Genomic DNA, 22,655 nt, shown 5'->3' on the forward strand with positions numbered 1-22,655 from the left:
ACTGTAGCTCAGCATTTAATACGATCATTCCCAATATCCTGATTGAGAAGTTGCAGAACCTGGGCCTCTGTAACTCCCTCTGCAATTGGATCCTCGACTTCTTAACCGGAAGACCACAATCTGTGCGAATCGGCGATAACATATCCTCCTTACTGACAATCAACACTGGTGCACCTCAGGGCTGTGTGCTTACCCACTGCTCTACTCTCTGTATACACATGACTGTGTGGCTAGGCATAGCTCAAATTCCATCTACAAATATGCTGTTGATACAACCATTGTTGGTAGAATCTCAGATGGTGACAAGAGGACGTACAGGAGTGAGATATGCCAACCAGTGGAGTGGTGCCGTAACAACAACCTGGCACTCAACATCAGTAAGATGAAAGAGCTGATTGTGGACTTCAGGAAGGAGAAGATGAAGGAACACATACCAATCCTCAGAGGGATCAGAAGTGGAGAGAGTGAGCAGTTTCAAGTTCCTGGGTGTCAAGATCTCTGAGGATCTAACCTGGTCCCAACATATTGATGTAGTTATAAAGAAGGCAAAACAGTGGCTATACTTTATTAGGAGTTTGAAGAGATTTGGTATGTCAACAAACACTCAAAGCTTATATGGATATACCGTGGAGAGCATTCTGACAGGCTGCATCACTGTCTGGTATGGAGGGGCTACTGCACAGGACTGAAAGAAGCTGCAGAAGGTTGTAAATCTAGTCAGTTCCATCTGGGTACCAGCTCACAAAGTACCTGGAACATACATATTCAGGGAGCGGTGTCTCAGAAAGGCAACATCCATTATTAAGGACCTCCAGCACCCAGGGCATGCCCTTTTCTCACTGTTACCATCAGGTAGGAGATACAGAAGCCTGAAGGCACACACTCAGTGATTCAGGAACAGCTTCTTCCCCTCTGCCATCCGATTCCTAAATGGATATTGAACCCTTGGGCACTACCTCACTTTTTTGTAATATATAGTATTTCTGTTTTTTGAACGTTTTTAAAATCTATTCAATATATGTGTACTGTAATTGATTAACTTTTTTAAATTATTTTTATTTTATTTATTATTTTTTCTCTGCTAGATTATGTAGTGCATTGAACTGCTGCTGCTAAGTTAACAAATTTCACGTCATACGCCGGTGATAATAAACCTGATTCTGATCCTTCTGCCTCTGCAGTTATTGATGACCCGTTGAATTCCTCCAGCAGATTATTTCTTGCTCAACATAATTTTAATTTTCTTCCACATAATCATACTCACCTCTGGGCTTCTCTTGTTATTTTCTTGAGCTTTGACATCACTGATTGGCACATCGCACAGAAAAACAGCACTGGTTAGCTGTCTGCATGTGTGCTTTGAAAAATGTGGGTGACTTTCTGAAAGAGGAATGTGCCTTTTATCATCTACTGTTGTTGCAAAATAATATGTTGAAACTTTTCAAACCAAACTTTCCAAGTTGGCTTTACTGTTTTCAGCCTGTACTGGTTTATATATAAAAATGTGAAACCCTTTGATAAGCAAGATGGTGGTACTTCAAGCTTCCCATTCAGAAAATTGGAGAGTAACTATCCTTCCATCGTGAGCTGAATTGGCTGATGGTTTCCTCTGTTGGTCAATCAAATTGAAATGGGTTTAATAGCATGAGCATTAAATTGGAGCTGTCACTCACATCCAGCACTGAGGGAGTGCACTTCTGAGTAAGAACCATCTTTCAGATCAGCTGCTTAACCAAAGGTCATTTCACCTTTTCAAGATGATAATTCAAATCCCAAGTTCGTAGTCAGAAACAGGAAAAATAATTTAGGTCAGATGTTCTAGTCGACAATTCAACCCCAGCCCGATCCTGTAGACGTCTTTGTCATCGCTAATCCCACCCAAATGAGCCATGCACCCACTTTACCCAACTCTGCAGGAAGGGGAGACGCTGGCAAAGATGGGGTTGAAGTATTTCTGTGCACTAACCTGGTCCGAGCCAAACCAGTCAGAGATGAGGGACTTGCATTTGTTTTCAAGCTCTGCCGGAACTGAAGCCATGGCATTTAGCTGGGTGCAGCAGAGGCTTGAGTCAGGTAGCTCAGCTCCAGATTCAGCCTTATCATGCAATGAAAACATTTAAGTAATCTTAAGATTATTTTTAAAACCAATCCACCGAATATTTTTTGTGTGGTTTATGAGGCAGTGTAACCAGTTTTAGGATATTGTAACTTCTGGAAAGCAGCCCGTCACTTCTGACAGTCCACTGTTGATTGAAAAGTGCTCCTATTACAACTCTTGGAAGTAATCTGGAACAATGGAATGAGTGTGGAGTGTAGCCAGAGAGAGACTTGTGTTCTTATCATTTTGCTGATTCTACCATCAGACAATGAGAAACGAGGTGGTGTAAATATTGTTCACCAACTCCAGGCTTCTTCACCCTTTTCAACGTGTTCCGCATTGTCACCAGAGAGGGTGGCAGGCAAGGAACTGCGTCTGCAATGCTGTACAATTACCAAGTAAATCACAGGTTTTGATAAAGGGAAAGCCTGCTATGAAGCCAAGAATGAACGGAGTGATGTAACCTCAACAAGTGGAGAAGGGAATTAACACACTGCCTTAAGAGTTTATAGTAGTTTGAATGAGAAACGGCACAAATGTGGAAGAGAAATGAAATGTGTTTTCAATTTCCTTCAGATGGTGCAAAGAACTCTTAAAAATCACATTGAATATATGCGTATTTGTCACATTCTCTTAAAAAGGAGGGCCAACATACAGGGGTCATTCAACAGTGAATAAAGATTTGCTGAAGATCATGTGATATATTTTGGCTCAAGAAATGGAAGAAATTTTGAAAGGCCTTTGCTTTGATATTACTCAAAACTATTAAATGCATTGCAAAGGAATGAGATAAAAATCTAACTGATGAAAAAATGCTGTTCATTTCCCTTTTTTAGATACATTGTGTCTTTGCCTTTGTCATCCCATCTTTATGCTTTGCCTCAGCATTTTCATCCAAAAATAGTGTCAGTTTCACCTTTTCCTGCTATCTCTGTTTGAAACCCATCACTGCCTCTAAATTGTCAGACTTCTTGTCCAACTAAATACTGGAAGGATTGCAGCCATTTCCTATCACATGCTCTGTTTGTTAGCCAACAGCGGGGCAACACAGATGCACAGGGTAAGAGAGCTGCAGCCTCGCAGTTTCAGTCAGAATCAGATTTATTATGCTGGGCAGCAATTTTTTTTCAAATGTCTTGCTTCCTCAGAAATTTTTTGTGTTTATGAAGCTGAACACAAATATATTTTCAGACTACTTGTATCATGTAGGAATTTGGAAAACAAAAAAATAACTTTTATTAAATATATTGTGCTCAATTGCATAACAGTGCTGACGGTTTACAATAGTTCAACTCAGTGAAAAATATGTAGTTGATGATTTCTGTTTGTGTTCAGTGTCTGAAGCTTCTTGCTTAAAGGTCCAACAATAATCAGCCAGCACTGATGGATTCCAGTTGCCGTGATACCATTTCTCCATGGCTGCAACATCTGGGTGAAACCTTTCACCGTGCTCATCACTGACAGAATCAAGATTTGCAGGGAAGTAGTCTATATGGGAATGCAGGAAATGAATCTTTAGTGACATGTTGCACTTCATGGTTTTATATGCTTGAAGCACGTTATCAACCAGCTGTATGCAGTTTGGTGCTCTGTAATTGACAACAAAACAAAAATGCCTTCCTTAATCTTGGCATGAGGTGTTCTGGGGAACGTTGGTCTCAAATATCAAAATCTTTCACCTTCCTCATTCATCGCTTTCACAAAATGGTTCATAGGCCCCACTTTTATATGAAAAAGAGGCGGTACTATCTTTGTTGAGTCTATAAGTGGCTTATGTGCCATACCTTTCTGCCCTGGAACCAACTGCTTACGGAGTGGTAAATCCTTTTTAATGTAATGAGACTCTTTAGCACGGCTGTCCCGTTCACAAATGAAACAACAGTACTCGGTGTATCTGAGCTACATTCCTAGTGGCAGCACTGCTACTTCCAGATCACTGCAGATGTTCCAGTTGTAGTTGTAGCTGTGTGTGTTTTAACAAGATTTCCAAATTTTGGTAGTGTGTTGCACAGCTGATTGGTATTGAAGGGTGGACATTGTGATCGTGTAGCAGTGCAGCTTTCAGGCTTAGTACTGAAGGATCACTAAAAAGATGCCATTGTTGTGGGTCATGCTGGCAAACCAAAGCATGCCCAGGCATGTCAGACAAGATAGAAAACTTCTCAGCTTACATTATGAGCAACATTTTAATTGACTTGAATTATGAATTGAAATAACAAATACAGGAGATTCCAAAAGAAGGTGCGTGATAGGGAAATGTTATAGTGATTCAAAATCCATAAAGTACATCCAATGATATTTAGGAGGCCGAATCTTTGTCCTGTGTAATCACTGACATGTGATGTGCAGTGTCTTGCAGCAGTGGAGTACTAAGATCTTCAGTGCCATCAGAGTGGAGTTTGCACATCCTCCCTATCATTTGGTGGATTTCTCAGAGAGCTCGAATTTCCTTCCACATCCCTAAACTGTATGGATTAGTAGATCAATTGTCAGGTATTAATTGACTTTAGTATATGGAGGAAAGGTAGATCTGACAGTAGTCCCGACGAGAATGTGGGAAGACTAGTGTAAAAGGGTGCTCGATGGCCGGTGCAGACTCACTGGGCTGAAAGCCCTGATTCCATCCATTGGCAATGCTGTTATCACACTGCGGCAGGCTGTGTTATAATACAAACCCAATGACTAAATAATTTGGAGTATTTGTTTCTAGTCGTCCTTAAGCATGGCCTTTGCATATCGGCTGCTTTCTGGTTCAGCAAGCTTCATGTGCCTTCTAATCTGTGCTGCTAGAATCCCTTTTGGGTAATTCTGTCACTTGTCACTGTACAATTAGTGTTATACTCACTGCTGCCACGGCCTGTAAATGAATGAAACAGCCAGCAGACTGCAAGACATCAGGCAGTTGATAGTTCAGTCTACATTTTTCTTGTGGGGTATGTTTTCATGTTATTTGGCAATTTTCCCAAGTTAAGTCACTTTATACAGGCAAATTTCCCAAGATTGAATATCCATTAAAAAATATTATTCTTGTGAAAAATGTACCTCTGCCCCTTGCAAAGAAATAGGAACCAAGGCCTTTTGTTCCTGGTGCTGATCCTGGTACTTCAACCCCGATGACCTTTGGCACCAGCTCTACCAAAGTCAACATCAAGTTTATTGTCATATGAACAAGCACATGTATGTACAGGTGCGCTCATAAAACTTACCTGTGGCAACGTGACAGGCACATAGGCAGTGTTCACAAGAAAAACATAAATAATGCATAGTTTTTAAAAGAACGTCATAGTGGTGCTGAACTGTATTGATTAGGGTTTTGCCGGATGGTCACGAACCAAATGGTTGAGGGGGGAGTAGTTGTTCTTGAATCTAGTGGTGTGAGATTTCTGGCATCTGTACCTCCTGTCTGATGGCAGATCAAGAAATGACGGCAAGGCCCAGATCTGGGATCTTTGATGGTGGGTGTTGGCTTCTTGAGACAGTGCCTGATGTCTGCTGAAACCGGAAAGCAGCCACAGATACTACCAATGGTGGGGAGGAGTTCGTACCAGGCAGAGCCCACTATTCTCTGTGCAGCTTTTTACATTCTTGCTCATTCGAATTGCTGGACCAGATAGTGAAGCATCCAGTCTGGATACTTCCAACTACTGTAGATTCCGGATTTTAAGCCGCTACTTTTTTCCCACATTTTGAACAGCTTTGAACTCTGCGGCCTTTAAAACGGAGCGGCTAATGCATTATTTTTTTTCATGCCGCCGAAAACATTTTGCCTCGTAACAGTAGACCAATAAAATTGATGAGTAGTTCACAGAGGTCCAATGAAATTGTACGATAAATCAAGCGCACTTTCACAATTAAATTATTGTAAATCAGTCATTTGTACTCACCCTCATCAACATGGAAAACACTCGAAGAAAAGCATTGTGCTGCCTTTATGGCAGTTATTTAGTTTATAATATTTTCGCTTAGTAATTCATTTTCTAGTTAAAGTTAGAAGAGTTTTAACTATATTTGTTTTCTGTACTACATCGCGGGATGCTATGACGTCACACCCGGTTTCGCCGCGTCTTGTGGGATACCGGTTGCGATAAACGGGAAGGAGGGGGCATTAGACCCGAGCGAAACGTTGCTTTTAAATGCCGTTTGCGATAAACGGGACGGCGGGGGGGGGAGCGGCGGAGCGAAAACGCTGCTTTTAAGTTAAAGGCGATCAATAACTTTTCCTGGTAGGCTGCAGTATATATATTTTTTACCAGTCGTTAGGAGATATTGGAATGTTGTTCAGTAAAGAAGTATACGCAACGTATATTTAAAAGTAGCCGCGTTACAGGCACGGTTCGAAAAAAAGCATTTGCAATATGTATTTGTTTTTGTTACCATATGGATTTAATTAAAAGTTAAAAAATCCTCACGTGTAATATCTTTCTGTGTAAATATCTCATATTACAACGTGGGACACCTGCGGCCGAAAATCCGGTGCGGCCTAAAATCCGGTGCGGCCTTTACAAGTAAAAAATTGATTTTATTTCTAAAATTAGAGCCAGCGGCTTTTAATCAGGTGCGCTCTGTAGTCCGGAATCTACGGTATACATCTGTAGAAGTTTGTTTGAGAGTATGATGACGAACTGAACCTCCTTAACCTCCTAAAAAAAGTAAAGATGCTGCAATCGCTTTGCTAGGAAAGCATGCCATCGAGGGCTGGGCCCAGGACAAGTTGTCAGAGATGAAGAGGAAATTCTTTAGCCAGGGAGTGGTGAGTCCATGGAATTTGTGGAAGCCAAAGCACTGGGGATATTTAAGGCAGAGGTTGATAGATTCTGGATTATTCAGGGCATGCAGGGATACGGGAAGAAGGCAGGAGACTGGTGTTGAGAAGCAACTGGATCAGTCCTGATGAAATGGTGGAGCATACTCAATGGGCCGAGTGGTCTTATGTTAATGTTTAGGAATTTAATGCTTCACAGCCAATCCCCAAATGAAGACCGGCTCTAGTTCACCTACCTTCCCCTTCATTCGGTCAAGTCAGTTATTTTAGTTTGCTGATGTTGACCTATGAATTATTTATATGATACCACATTTATGTGTCTGGTGAGGGCAATTCTATTATAATGCTAATGATGGGCACACTCATGTGTTTGTCATGACAGAGGGGCCAGCCAAGAGTCCTGGCAAAGGATTGTACATTCTGCCCCCTGCCCCCATTCCTTATCTCAATAGATAAGTATAAAAAGCCATGATCCTATACCAACGCACACAAAATGCCAGAGGAATTCAGCAAGTCAGGCAGTATCAATGGAGTATCATAAACAGTTAATGTTTTGGGCCAGGAACGAATATCAGAACCATAGAACACTACAGCACAGAAAACAGGCCATTCAGCCCTTCTAGTCTGTGCCAAAACTTGACCCATTGACCTGCAACCAGTCCATAACCCTCCAGATCTCTCCCATCCATGTATCTATCCAATTTATTCTTAAAACTTAAGAGTGAGCCTGCATTTACCACGTCAGATGGCAGCTCGATCCACACTCCCACCACTCTCTGAGTGAAAGTTCCTCCTAATGTTCCCCCTAAAACTTTCCCCTTTCACCCTAAAGCCATGTCCTCTCGTATTTATCTGTCCTAATCTAAGTGGAAAGAGCCGACTCACATTTATTCTGTCTATACCCCTCATAATTCTGTAAACCTCTATCAAATCCCCCCTCATTCTTCTACTCTCCAAGGAATGAAGTCCTAACCTGTTCAATCTTTCCCTGTAACTCAACTCCTGAAGACCCAGCAACATCCCAGTAAATCTTCTCTGCACTCGTCCAATCTTACTAATATCTTTCCTATAGTTAGGTGACCAGAACTGCACACAATATGACAATCTTTTTCAGGACTGGAAAAGAATCAGGAAGAAGACAGAGCAAGCAGGGAGATGGAGGGGTGGGTTAATAACAATTCCATGCTGCAGTTCCTTAATGAAATGAAAAAGGTGAGGCAGCAGTGTCGCATACACCGAATTTCCAAAGCCCCCTGGCAAATAATCGCATGGAAGGCAGAAACCCTGTGCTGTTAGGGAGTATTCTGGGGTTATGAAATTACAGATAGGATAATTATGGATGAACTAAAATGGGAACCAGTCTTCAGGAAATAAAACCTGCATGCAATTAACTGATAGTTGTGGCTTGTGAAACCAGTCATACAGGAGAAATTCAAACTACACAGGGAAGGATAATGTTCCTGCTATTAGCACATCATTAAAAGTGTATTCCTGCCACTTACAGGGTAGGAACAGTTATGTTTGTCTTTTAAACTTCTGGTTAGCTGCATGTTTATTGTGCCACCCCTCAACACTGTAACAAGGGGGTGTATATTGGGTGTCTGGCTTTTTGGAAAAGACACTAGTATTGAATATTCAAAGGGGTTCTGTTAGTAATTCAGTAAAATTACCTGACTATATTCCAAATGTTGCGATTGTAACAAATCACACCAGTGCTAATGATGTGTGGATAGGTAGGTAGGTAAGGACAAGGGGAACCCTATCCCTGTAATGCCGTGGGAAGATGGAGTGAGGGCAGATGTGCAGGACATGGAGGTAATGTGATTGCGGGCATCGACAGTGGTGGAAGAGAAACCCCATTCTTTGAAGAAGGGCATCTCAGATGTTCCAGAGTGCAAACAAGCCTCACCCTGCATAAATAAGCAAAGTAAAATGGTGCAGAATGTGACCGTTTGAATGCAATGTAGCAGGGAGTTCAGAAGTGTAAAGGCCTGAGGGAAAAACTTCCCAACCTGACCATTCTTGTTTTCATGTATCGGAGTCTCCTGCCTGATGCTAGAAAGTCAAAGAGGATGCTGGATGGACAGATGGGATCCTTGATCATACTAAGGGCTCTGCGTACACAGCACTCCTGATAAATGTCCCCGATGGATGGTGGGGAGACCCCTATTCTCAGCCATTCTCACTGTCCTTTGTAGGGACTTCTGGTCTGATGCTTGGCTGCTCCCATATCTGGTGAAGATGCAGCTTGTCAGGATCCTTAAGGTAATCAGAAACTAACCTGGAGAAGCCATATACACAATGTGACTACAAGAGCAGTTCAAAAGCTAGGAATCGTGCAGCAACTCATATCATAATTAGTCAATCAACAAGGCCTAAGTCAGGAATAGCTGCAATTCTCCCCACTTGCCTGGATGAGTGTCATACAGGACACAGCAGTCCATCCACAGCTATTCTCCCACTTCACCACCGACACACAGCAGCAGCAGTGTCTATCAACTCCAGGATTCTCTGCAGAAACTCATCAACACTGCTTAGACAATACCTTCCAGATCCTCTACCCCTCACAGTTACCAGGCCAAAGACAGCAAAAGCAATTTGATTAAGCAATTAAATGTAGGCTCAGCTGCGGAGTCATTGATACAAGAGTCAGGTCGGGTGACACCACGTACAGTTTGCAGACTGAACTAGTGTGGGCTGAGGGTCAGGTTGGAGACGACAGGAACATTTTAAGTACTGTATACGATTGCCTTGGAAATTTTCACCCACACTGGTCTACGTGGCCTGAAGAAGGGGCTTCCCAATAATTCTCACTGCTACGAACATGAAGAGATGCAAGCATGCCTGGTAATCTCCAATTGGCTACTGCCAGATGCCCAGGTCATGCGCATATGGTCCCCAGTACGTGCACAACGGGAGTGTGCCATCATAAACGCACCTACCAAACCTCTAATGAATTACAGCCTATGGTGTCCTTTCTTTGGAACTGCATCAACATGTCGGATCCAGGATAAATCTTCAGAGATGTTGACACCCGAAAACTTTAAACTGCTCACTCTTTCCACTGATGAGGAGTGCGTGCGTGCGTGCGTGTGTGTGTGTGTTCCCTCAACTTCCTGAGGGAGATACAGAGGCCCAGGTTTTGAAGCTTGGTGATTAGTAGTGATGGGACAATGGTGTTGAATGCTGGGGGGTGTCAACAAACTGAAGCCTGATGTATATTTTGCTCTTGTCCACGTGCTCCAAAGCTGAGTGGAGAGCCAAGTGGGATTGCAGTGACTGTAGACCTATAGTAGGCAAACTTCAGCAGGTCTAGGTGCCTGCTCAGGCAGTAGTTAATTCTAGCCATGACCGACCCCTCAAATCAGTGATGGTTGTTAAAGCAGGTGAGAGTTTGAAGATGTCTGTTAACACTCAGGCCAGTTGGTCAGCACAGATTTTCATTACCCAGCCAGGTATACCGTTGGGATCTGACACCTTTCACCTTTCAGCTGTTCAAGGATGTTCTGACATCAGCCTCCGAGTCAGATCACAGAGTTGTGGGATGCTGCGGGGATTTGCACAGGTTACAGTGTCATTCCCCCTCTCAGGGGTTGAACTCATCGCTGCCAATTATGCTGTTAGGTTGTGCCTTATAGGAAGCAATGACATGCAAACACTGCCACAGCAGAGACTTAAGCACAAAACTCTCAGCTTCCAACTTGGAGTAATCACAAGTAAACTGCTTCAAGAACTCTGCAGGCAAAGGGGTGGCTAACCGTTTGTGGGATTAAGGACCGAGAGGGAAGATAACCAATATCTAAAAGTGAAAAAGAGGGTGAGACAGTGGCTGGGTGGAAAAGGATGAGGCAGGGATGGTGGAAGGTAGTTATAAATGGGGCAGAGGGAGTGTTAGGACAGAGAATGGTTAGTGATCAGTGGAAACACAAGAAGAGAGACAAAAATGAAGAGGAAGATCAAACCAAATGGGGGAGTGAAGGCAGATGAATAGAGACAGGTTGGTAGGTGATAGGTGGAATCTAATTTTGGAGGGATATTGGGCAGGTGGGGAAGAGGAGTGGCTATGGTGGACTAGGGGAGAAAAAGCCCAATTAGATAGGGGTATGGGTGATTGGCAAATGGAACCAGGTTGAGTGAGGGGAGGGAGGGTGGGAGGGGGAATGGAAAAGATGAACAAAGAAAACGAGGCCTTGTTTGTTCTGGTGGTAATGGGAATTGAGTTAACTAAAATTGGAGAATTGCGTGTTCTTACCATTGGGTTGTAGACTACCAAGGGGGATATGAGTTACTCCTCTTCTGGTTTGCATTTGGCCTCAACTTGGCACTGGAGAAGCTCAAGGAGAGACATGTTGGCATGGGAGTGGGCAAGGTGAGTTATAGTAACCTACAACTCTTAACTTGAGAATGGCTGTTGCAGATAGAGTGCAGAAGCTCTTGAGCTGGTCAGCTAGTCTATACTTGGTCTTGCTAATGAAGAGGAAACTGCATTGCAAACACTGAATGTCGTCGACTAGACTGGAGGATGGTGCTGAGGGAGGAAGTATCGAGATAAATGCTGCACGACCTCTGGCTGCAGGGGGAAGTGACATAGCACAGGGAAAGATGGGTAGAAAAGATGAGGAGACCAGGGACTTGCAGGGAATGTGATCCCATGGAAAGCAGAAAGGATGGCAGGGGTGCACAGTGGGCGGAGATGACATACTCTAGGATGATATGCTGGATGTAGTGTTTGGTGGGCTGAAAGGTGAGGGGCAGGATAACTGTGGTGAACTAGATATACCTGTCTGACTGCTCCTGTGGCTCCTCCCAAGACCCTGCTGACTACCCCTGTGGCTCCTCCCACAGACCCCTGTATAAAGGCGACTGTGGCCTGCTGCTCTCCCTCATTTTCCCCAGGATGTAGTGTTGTTCTTCAGTCAATAAAAGCCGATATCTCACTTCCTAAGTCTCGGCGTGAGTTATTGATGGTGCATCAATTTTATTGACTGAAAGTTACAACATGGAAACCGCTTTACGCCCAGAACGCCTAGACTTGGACCCCCAAGACCCTGGAGCAGCTCTTGCCTTTGACCACTGGCTGGTGTGCTTCCAATCGTACTTAGAGGAGGTTCGTGCCACCGACTCGGCTGTTCGGCTCAAACTTCTCTTCTCGAGGGTCGCCCCAAAAGTTTATTCGTTCATCAGGGACATATCCACCTACGAGGAGGCGCTTGCCGCCCTCCGAAGACAGTACCTGCGGCCAGTAAATCCAGTTTATGCACGGCACCGCTTGGCCACGCGAAAACAGCGGCCTACGGAGTCGACTGCTGAATTTCTTCGCGAGTTACTGATACTCGCGCGGGACTGTGACTGCAAAGCGCTCACAGCGGAACAGCATAAGGAACTCTTGGTCCGAGACGCTTTTGTGACTGGGGTTCGGTCAGTATGTATCCGCCAGCGGCTGCTGGAAAAAGCTGATCTTACCTTACGCTCCGCGATAGAGTCGGCCGATTCGATAGAGGCTGCGCAACTGTACGCCGAAGAGGTCCAGCCGCGCGATTCCCCGGTTCCGAGCGAATTCGCCAACGCCGCAGCCAATCGCGGTATCTCAAACCCCACGAATTCGCCAGGTATGAAACTCTGTTACTTTTGTGGGCTTCGGAAACATGCCCGGGAAAGCTGTCCGGCGCGCGAAGCGACTTGTTCCAGCTGTGGGAAGAAGGGCCATTTCGCCAAGGTCTGTAAATCTAAACCGCGCCCGGGGTCGAGCAGCGCCGCGTCTGAGACCTGGGGGCCGCCATTTTGCATGACCGGATGTGGACAACCATCTTTGCCGGCGTCACCTGGCCCCGCCCCTACCTACCCGTGTGCGACCTGGGAGCCGCCATCTTGCATGCCCGGATGTGAGCGGCCATCTTTGCCGGCGTCACCAGGCCCCGCCCCCGCCTCGCCATCTTGCATGCCCGGATGTGAGCGGCCATCTTTGCCGGCGTCACCAGGCCCCGCCCCCGACACGCCCAGTTCAACGCTGGCTTCCGTGACCCTCGATCAAAGCGCCCCGCACCAGCTTGCAAGGTCGATGATGGACATCCTGGTGGAGGGGCACAGGACTAGCTGCCTGTTTGACACGGGCAGCACTGAGAGTTTTATTGACCCGGCCACAGTGAAACGCTGCGGACTCGTTACACGGCCGGTCCGTCAGAAGATCACCTTGGCTTCAGGGTCGCATTCCACAGACATCCGGGGGGGTTGTGTAGCGACATTGGTGGTGCAGGGCACAGAATATCGGAACTTTGCGTTCCTGGTCATGCCTCGGCTGTGCGCACCTGTGCTATTGGGGCTGGACTTCCAGAGCCATCTCGAAAGTGTGACTATGGCATATGACGGGCCCCACCCACCACTCACTGTCAGGAATCCTCAGTTTGGTGGGACTTCGCCATATACTCCGTTACCACACGCACATACACCCCGAACCCCACATCCCGCCCAGCACCATGCCAATAGCTGTGCTGCTGACACTATTTGCAACCTCTCCACCCTCAAGATCCCTCCCCCATCGCTGTTCACCAACCTGACCCCCGACTGTAAACCTGTGGCAACTAAAAGTAGGAGGTACAGTGCGGGGGACAGGGCCTTTATTCATTCAGAGGTGCAGCGGCTGCTCAGGGAGGGGATCATTGAGCCAAGCACAAGCCCATGGCGGTCCCAGGTGGTCGTTGTTCGGACTGGGCAGAAAAATAGGATGGTTGTGGACTACAGCCAGACCATCAATAGATTCACGCAGCTTGACGCGTACCCCCTACCCCGCATCGCGGATATGGTCAACCAGATAGCTCAGTACAAGGTGTACTCGACAATTGATCTGAAATCCGCTTATCACCAGCTCCCCATCCGCCCAGAGGACCGCCCCTACACCGCCTTCGAGGCGGGTGGCAGGCTCTATCACTTTCTGCGCGTCCCATTTGGTGTCACAAATGGGGTCTCAGTCTTCCAGAGGGAGATGGACCGGATGGTGGACCAGTACAAACTGACGGCCACATTTCCCTATCTAGATAACATCACCATCTGTGGTCGCGACTGGTCGGACCATGACGCCAACCTCCAACGTTTTTTCCAGGTGGCCGATGCTTTGAACCTCACTTATAACAAGGACAAGTGTGTGTTCAGAACCACACGACTCGCTATCCTTGGGTATGTCGTGGAGAACGGGGTCATTGGCCCCGACCCCGACCGTATGCGCCCCCTGTTAGAACTCCCTCTTCCCACTACTCTCAAGGCCCTCCGGCGGTGCCTGGGTTTTTTTTCCTATTACGCCCAATGGGTTCCCCATTACGCAGACAAGGCCCGCCCCCTGGTCAAGTCTACCACCTTTCCCCTCTCTGCCGAGGCCCGCGCGGCCTTCAGCTGCATTAAAGGGGACATTGCCAAAGCAACGATGCATGCGGTAGACGAGACCATTCCCTTCCAAGTAGAGAGTGACACCTCCGAATTCGCGCTGGCTGCTACCCTCAATCAGGCAGGCAGGCCAGTAGCATTCTTTTCTCGTACCCTTCAAGGCCCTGAACTTCGGCACTCCGCGGTGGAGAAAGAAGCCCAGGCCATAGTGGAAACTATTAGGCACTGGAGGCACTATCTCGCCGGCAGAAGGTTCACCTTGCTGACCGACCAGCGCTCGGTTGCGTTCATGTTCAGCAGCCAACAGCGGGGCAAAATCAAAAATGATAAAATTTTGCGATGGAGAATAGAACTCTCCACCTATACTTACGATATCCTGTACCGGCCTGGCAGGCTCAATGAACCGTCTGATGCCCTATCCCGGGGACCGTGTGCTAGTGCCCAGCTCGACCAGCTGTATGCCCTTCATGCCCAACTTTGCCACCCGGGGGTCACCCGGTTTTATCACTTCATTAAAGCCCGGAACCTGCCGTACTCCCTGGAGGACATCAGGACGATGACCAGGGACTGCCAGATCTGCGCTGAGTGCAAACCGCACTTCTACCGTCCTGACACTGCGCAGCTTGTCAAGGCCACCCGCCCTTTTGAGCGACTGAGTATTGACTTTAAGGGCCCCCTTCCCTCCACCGACCGCAATGTCTACTTTCTCAGTATTATTGACGAGTACTCGCGATTCCCCTTTGCCGTTCCCTGCCCCGACACTACTACCACGTCGGTCATCAAAGTCCTGCGCCAGCTCTTCACACTGTTCGGATATCCCTGCTATGTCCACAGTGATAGAGGGTCCTCCTTTATGAGTGACGAGTTGCGCCGGTTCCTGCTTGCTAGGGGCATAGCTACTAGTCGCACCACGAGTTATAATCCCCGGGGGAATGGCCAGGTGGAGAGGGAGAATGCCACAGTGTGGAAGGCCATACTTTTAGCCCTTAAGTCACAAGGGTTGCCGGTCTCCCGATGGCAGGAGGTCCTCCCTGAGGCACTCCACTCTATCCGCTCCCTGTTGTGTACGTCCACTAATGCCACCCCTCACGAACGCTTATTCTCTTTTCCCAGGAAGTCTGTCACTGGGACCACCCTGCCAGTTTGGCTGACGTCCCCGGGGCCAGTGCTGCTGCGTAAACATGCGAGGAGTAATAAGTACTCACCACTGGTCGAGAAGGTTCACCTCCTGCATGCTAATCCCCAGTATGCCTACGTGGTCTTGCCTGATGGGCGGGAGGACACGGTCTCTGTCCGCGACCTGGCGCCCGCCGGGGCAGCAGACCACTACCCCGAGCAGTCCCCGGTAACTATGCACCCTGTACCCGAGGTGACTCCGCACGCACCGTGCCCCACACAGACTCCGTATGCGTCTGTTCCAGGGCCCTCGCTCACACGCGAGGGATCCCTGACACCTCCTGTTGGGACAGAATTAACCCACTCTCCGCCTTCGGAGCACACACCACCTCCGGCACCTGTGCCGTCATCACCTCCGGCTCCTGTGCAATTGCAGCCGGAGCTACGTAGATCGCAGCGAACGATTCGACCACCTGATCGACTTAACCTGTAAATATGCTTGGGAATTTTTTTAAACAAAGGGGGGGTGAATGTGGTGAACTAGATATACCTGTCTGACTGCTCCTGTGGCTCCTCCCAAGACCCTGCTGACTACCCCTGTGGCTCCTCCCACAGACCCCTGTATAAAGGCGACTGTGGCCTGCTGCTCTCCCTCATTTTCCCCAGGATGTAGTGTTGTTCTTCAGTCAATAAAAGCCGATATCTCACTTCCTAAGTCTCGGCGTGAGTTATTGATGGTGCATCAATAACCCTATTTCTGGTTTGTCTGGAAGGGGGTAGGGGTGGGAGCAGTCATGCAGGAACAGAGGAAATGTATGTGACAGCTCTATCCACAATGGCGGAGTGGAAACCATGTTTACTGAAGATGGAAGACATTTCAAAAGTCCAGTGTAGTAATGTGGGAACTGCACACTGTTGTCAATGAACTCTTCTGTATGAGATTTTATACTATACCTGCCATCCTCCTTCTAGATTAAAAAAAAATCATATGGCATGATTTTGGAGGGAAATTATCCTGGATAATGACTACCTCATGATTAGCAGGAATCAATTCAGCCTCTGGTCAATACCATGTTGTATCACAACTGTGAAAAGGTACAGTAGAAACTATTTCAATCAGTATAAAATGCCTTATAACAACCTGAGGTTGTGAAAACCTCTTTATCTTTCCAATAAGAGTACTGGGGCCAGCATCTGAACTGCTGACAAAATGTTCTGATAAAGAATGGCAGAGCTGAAACATTTGACTGATTCTTTTTCCATGGATTCTGCCTGACCTGTTGACTATTTCCAGAACTTTCTGTTTGTAGTTCAGGTTTCGAGCATTTGCTGGTTCTTTTTGCTAGATTGTGTCAGATCTGTAATGCCTGTGTAGGTTTGAGGCCACGTTATGGCTTCAAGTGCTGCTTGATGAAGTCTGCTGGTCAACTTCTACTAGGGAAATACAAAGTTAAAAGTAAATTTATAATCAAAGTATGTATGCTTTATTTATTTATTTGTTGGCACGCAGTGTGGAGTAGGCCTTTTGGCCCTTTGAGCCATGCTGCCCAGCAAACCCCCAATTTAACTCTAACCTAATCATGGGACAATCTACAGTAACCAATTAACCTACCAACCAGTACATCTTTGGACTGTGGGAGGGAAGCAGAACATCCAGACAAGACCCACGCAGTCACAGGATAAACGTTCAAACTCCTTGCAGGCAGCGGCAACAATCGAACCCTGGTCACCTGTACCCTAAGTCGTTGTGCTAACCACTGTACTACAACAAACAACCTTGAGATTCATTTTCTTACAGGCACCCACAAGAAACACCACAGAGTCCATGAAAAGCCAGGTATAACAAAGGCCAACAAACAACAAATGTGCAAAAGATTCCTGAATGAGCTGCTCAATGATAAGAGTGGAAAGAGGGGGAAGATGGGCTAAATGCAGGTAGACGGGACGGGCTTAGCTGGAGGATCTTGGCTGGCATGGAGAAGTGGGACTAACTGGTTTCCTGCTCTTGGGCCTCGACACTTCCATCTGAATTGAAGACTCTCTCTAAGTTCAGCGAATCCTTAGGAGTTTGTAAAATTGCTAATATGTTCAGGCGATTCAAAAGTGCATTCTGTAAATGGAAATTGCAGGCTGCAGATTGAAGTGATTGTAGTTAAGAGGAAGTATATCTAGTGGAGTATCTACCTGCAAAATGTTGCTGTAAATCGCCAACAACATCTTGAAAATAACCTGCAATGGGTTTTGACTTCTGCTTTTCGTGTTTCATTGGGGGTTGATTTAGACAGACAGACAGACATACTTTATTGATCCCGAGGGAAATTGGGTTTTGTTACAGTCGCACCAACCAATAATAGTGTAGAAATATAGCAATATAAAACCATAAATAATTAAATAATAATAAGTAAATTATGCCAAGTGGAAATGTCCAGCACCAGCCTATTGGCTCAGGGTGTCTGACACTCCGAGGGAGGAGTTGTAAAGTTTGATGGCCACAGGCAGGAATGACTTCCTCTAACGCTTAGTGTTGCATCTCGGTGGAATGAAATAAGGCTCAAAATAAGGCTAACAAATCAAATTTAGAATAAAGATGAGGCCATCGTCAGGGTGGAGGAGCAACACCTTATATTCTGTCTGGGTAGCCTCCAACATTGATTTCTCCTCCCAGTGAACAATCCACCCCCCCCCCCCGCCATTGTTTATTTTCCACTCTAACCTTTCACTTCTTCTCACCTGCCCATTACTTCCCCTCCTCCTTCCCTTTCCCCTGGTGTCCGCTCTCCTCTCCCATCAGATTCGTTCTTCTCCAGTCTTGACTTTCCCACCCACCTGTCACCTTCTGCTAGCCTCTTCCCCTCCCCCACCATTTTATTCAGCCCTGGTGAAGGGTCTCGGCCCAACACACTAACTGTTTACTCTTTTCCATAGATGCAGCGTGACCTGCTGAGTTCCACCAGCACTTTTGTGTGTGTAGCTTTAGAATAAACTGCCCAGGTTTATCAGCAATGTGTTTAAAAGGACACTACTCTTTATATTGATCAACCATTTACCATTAGACTATCTGTTTTCAGTTGGCAGCAACATCCCTCTCCTTACCCTGGAGCTGAAAAAACGCGTTCGTGCTCTGAGGAACGACTGCCACAGCATCTTACTAAACATACAAAGGCTGGCAGCTCCAGTTACAGATCAGGCTTCCCTATTAATCATTCACCTACCCAAGATTACATTATTATTTGCTGCTTAGTAGCTGAGAGAGTGGGGCTGGCCTTACATTGGCCGCTTAATGCCTGTCCAAAGAAATAAGTTAATGAAGAAGAAAGAAAAGACATTACAATAATTTTGATGAATTATTGTCTTACAAGACCCCCCCTTTCCCTCTCCTCTACCCCTCTCTGTCCCCCACTCTGCCTTCCCCTTCTCTCCCCCTTGTCCCCTCCCCCTCTCACCCCCTTTCTCCCCCATATCCTCCCTCATCATCACCCCTCCCGTCCCCCTCCTCCCTCCCCTCTCCCACTCACCCTTTCTCCCCCTCCCCTACTCACTCTTCTCCCTCCCCCTCTCCTCTCCCCCCTCCCTCCCCCTCTATCCCTTTCTCTTACCCCTCTCCCCCTCCTCCCCTCCCTCTCCCCTCCCCCTCTCCCCCTCCCCTCTTCCCCTCCCCCCTCTTCCCCTCCCTCCCTCTCCCCCTCTTCCCCTCCCTTTTCCCCTCCCTCTTCCCCTCCCTCTTCCCCCCCTCTTCCCCTCCCTCTTCCCCTCCCTCTTCCCCTCCCTCTCCCCCTCCCTCTCCCCCTCCCTCTTCCCCTCCCTCTCCCCCTCCCTCTCCCCTTCCCCTCCCCTCTACTCCTCCCCTCCCCCTCTCCCTCTCTCCCTCTCCCCTCCCCCTCTCACCCCCCTCTCACCCCCCTCTCCCTCCCTCTCCCTCTCTTAGATTGGCACTACTTAAGAATGTCAAAGCGATCATTAACTGCCTCTGCTGGAAAGCTACCGCATGTGACTGCGGCTGAAAGTCAGCTCTCCTTTTGACTGAATGTTTTCTGCCTCAGTCTCACTGCTGGAGGCAGTAAGTAACGTGGACAGAGCCAGGAGCTGGAAGTGTTTCTCAGAGAGCCGTCCCTCTCAAAGATGTCAGGCAGAACAGCGAGCGCACACTGATAAGATTTTCATGCTTGCCTTTGATAAGCAGTTGCTTGTGAACCTTCACCATTTCGTTTTTTCTACCTTTTGGCTTGATAATAATCACAGTGGCTTCAAGTTTGAACAATAGTAAATGTGGACAACGTGTGCAAAACAGACAAAATTGAACACTTTGCAATGCCTGAGAATAAGAATATTATATTTTGTACGACTAATGCTTTGACATATCCCGCACTCCTTCCAAAAACTACTTACAGGAAAATTAGACGATGCTTTAGCTTCAGAAAAGGTAAGTTTTGCTGAGCCACGATCCAGATTGCAGTTGTTTAAAAACACTGAAGTCTGTCAGTCTGTTTGTTTGTATCGTACCAGCTGTGGTTCAGTGTTTCTACAGGTTTAAAATTCTTTACACAAAAGGATGGGTCATCTTTGAAAATAGTGTTCCTGTCTAATTGTAGTAAACTTGAAGGTCGATCAGACTGGAGAATTAATCACAGGCTAGTTATTTAGATTCAACGATTAACTTTCCGTTGCAGTGTGTTACATATGATCACAGAGACACATACTTTGTATGATGAAGATTTTATAAACAAAAAGAATGAAGCAATGTCTTTAAATAGATGTTGACTTTGAAGGCCTGGTGCTGTTCCATCATTTAACAAATGATTTAAACATTGTGATTGTATTTCCTGATGAGTTGACACTGCTGCATAGCTTGTTAAATATAAGCTTCAACATGGAACAATCTCATTTTGTGATTGATAGGTATCTTTGGCCAGCGGCTTGAGGAGACGGTCCGATATGAACGACGGTATGGCACGCGCTTGGCCCCGACACTTGTGGAGCAGTGCGCAGACTTCATCCGTCAGCGAGGACTGAAGGAAGAAGGTCTTTTCCGGCTACCTGGTCAGGCTAATCTAGTGAAGGAGTTGCAAGAAGCCTTTGACTGTGGTGAGAAGCCATTGTTTGACAGGTAAGGATTCTGGCAACCTTTTGTAGATGTGGTATCTATTATTTTCTGGACGCTTGGTTTGCTCTCCAACTTTCCTTTTCTTCCTTGAACATTACAGTCTCAAGTTCATGACCATGTCACTTGGAACTCCTTATTTTGAACACTTCAGTAAACTTGCCAAAGTACCAACAGGGCTTTAGTCAAAGTCACTAAATATGTTCTGTGTTATTGTAATGAAAGTAATCTGTTCCACTTTTCTTAGAATATCTTCAGCCTTTGATGTGTCATCTTTCTCCAGTCCTTATTCAACATCAGCCATTCATTCCCTCAGTCCCAATTCCCAACCTCCAACTTCCAATCACCTCTGCCGGCTGCAGCTCCTAGTCAGTCGGTCGCTCCAGTCCAGGCACCAGTCTTGTTACGTTCTCTGTAACCAAAACCTTTTATTCAGTACTCAGCTATTGGCTTACCTTGTATTACTTCAAAGCACTGTTGTAAGGAAATTATCTGTATGGATGGTATGCAATTCAAGTTTTTCACAGTACTATGTCACATGTGACAGTAATAAACCAATTTACCCAAATTTACCCTTTCTCATTGACAATATAGATTTTTCCTTCTGGAAAACCAAATCTCTCCCCCTCCCCTATTCTTCTATTCCCACTCTGGCCTTCTACCTCTTCTCACCTCTAATTTGATCCCCTCCTCCTTTCCTTTCTCCTATGGTCCACTCTCCTCTCCTATCAGATTCCTTCCTCTCCAGCCCTTTACCTTTCTTACCCACCTGACTTCACCTATCATCTTCCAGCTAGCCTCCTTCCCCTCCCCCTTCCTTCTCAGTCCTGACAAAGGGCCTCGGCCCGAAACAGATTGTTTACTCATTTCCATTGATTCTACCTCCAGCATTTTGTGTGAATCACAATTTTATAGGATGCTGTTTTTATAAACACACTATTTAAGCTTAATGATTTGATTTTATGAAAGATTGAGGAAGATAAAAATATTGTATATCTTTTAAAAATCGTTATTAACCCTATTATGCACTACAATTTTTTCTAATGGTGTACCATAATATTTTGCTGAACATATTCATTGTAAACAAAATGACTACTAAAATATGTAAATACTTGAGTGAACTTTTGAAACTCATAATTGTTGTGGTGAATAAGGCCTCTGCGTTATTCTAAAGGAGACTGTAAATGAAATGGTGATGCTAACTTCCCATTAAAGCAGACCTGAATCCTCTCTGGGCTAGTAGGGTTTTGAACCAATCAGCAAGGCATTCCTGTAATCCTCTCTCTTATCAGTATTTACTAATCTCCAAGCCTCAGTAAAGCATCTGCTACAGAAAATGCATGAAAAGGGCTTCAGATTGATTTGATGAACGGGCAGGATCTAATGAAATCCATTCAATCTCCCTTCTTATCAATCTTATTGTTAATCATTCATAAATCATCTTATTCCAACAGTAAAATACTATTTATCTATATGTTTAAAAACCATAAGAGCTTGCTGAAAGTTCCTTGCAGAAAAAATGATACTACAGTATTTCAGCAAGATTCCTTTTTTAAATTGACCTCTACCAAATGAATTTTGAGGCGTAACTTGAAAGTGAGAACACTGATTTCTGTGTTTGGCAACATTGAAACATTAGCTTTAAGGCATCGCAGGGAATGAAGATACATAGAAACGTAGAAAACCTACAGCACAATACAGGCCCTTCGGCCCACAATGCTGTGCTGCACATGTACTTTCTTTAGAAATTACCTAGGGTTACCCATAGCCCTCTATTTTTCTAAGCTCCATGTACCCATCCATGAGTCTCTTAAAAGACCCTATCATTTCCCCCTCCACTACTGTCACCGGCAGCCCATTCCACACACTCACCACTCTGTGTAGAAAAACCTTATCCCTCATCTTCTCTGTACCTACTTCCAAGCACCTTAAAACTGTTCCCTATCATGTTACCATGAGTCAATCTAATTAAAAATGGATAGCAGTTGAGAGAAAGGAAATGAGGGAGGATAGTGTAAATATACAGGGAAGTTTGGTGGTAAATGAAAATATTTCAGTATTCAGGACAGGATGGTTGACAGAAGTAAATAAACAATACAATTTAAGAAAACAATAATGCCTTGAGAATATGGTTTTGAATTTTTGTGTTGCATACTCCACTGGAATCTGATTAATTTTTACTTTAATAAATTATATTGTAATGAAAC

The 22,655-nt window shown here is 45.7% G+C and overlaps 1 protein-coding gene across 6 annotated transcripts in view; it reads left to right on the forward strand.

Annotated features, from left to right (window-relative positions):
- Positions 1-22,655, forward strand: part of arhgap24 (Rho GTPase activating protein 24) — a 465,634-nt gene that overhangs the window by 397,272 nt on the left and 45,707 nt on the right. For 5 of the 6 annotated variants that reach the window (XM_073065242.1, XM_073065241.1, XM_073065245.1 and 2 more), the window contains one exon: positions 20,247-20,454. In XM_073065242.1, coding sequence (XP_072921343.1) covers positions 20,247-20,454 — 208 coding nt within the window. Of the gene's footprint in view, positions 1-19,307; positions 19,771-20,246; positions 20,455-22,655 lie in introns of those variants that run through there. The other variant, XM_073065244.1, reaches the window with a different exon arrangement.

Source organism: Hemitrygon akajei, chromosome 13 (assembly GCF_048418815.1).
Source record: "Hemitrygon akajei chromosome 13, sHemAka1.3, whole genome shotgun sequence".
Taxonomy (NCBI): domain Eukaryota; kingdom Metazoa; phylum Chordata; class Chondrichthyes; order Myliobatiformes; family Dasyatidae; genus Hemitrygon; species Hemitrygon akajei.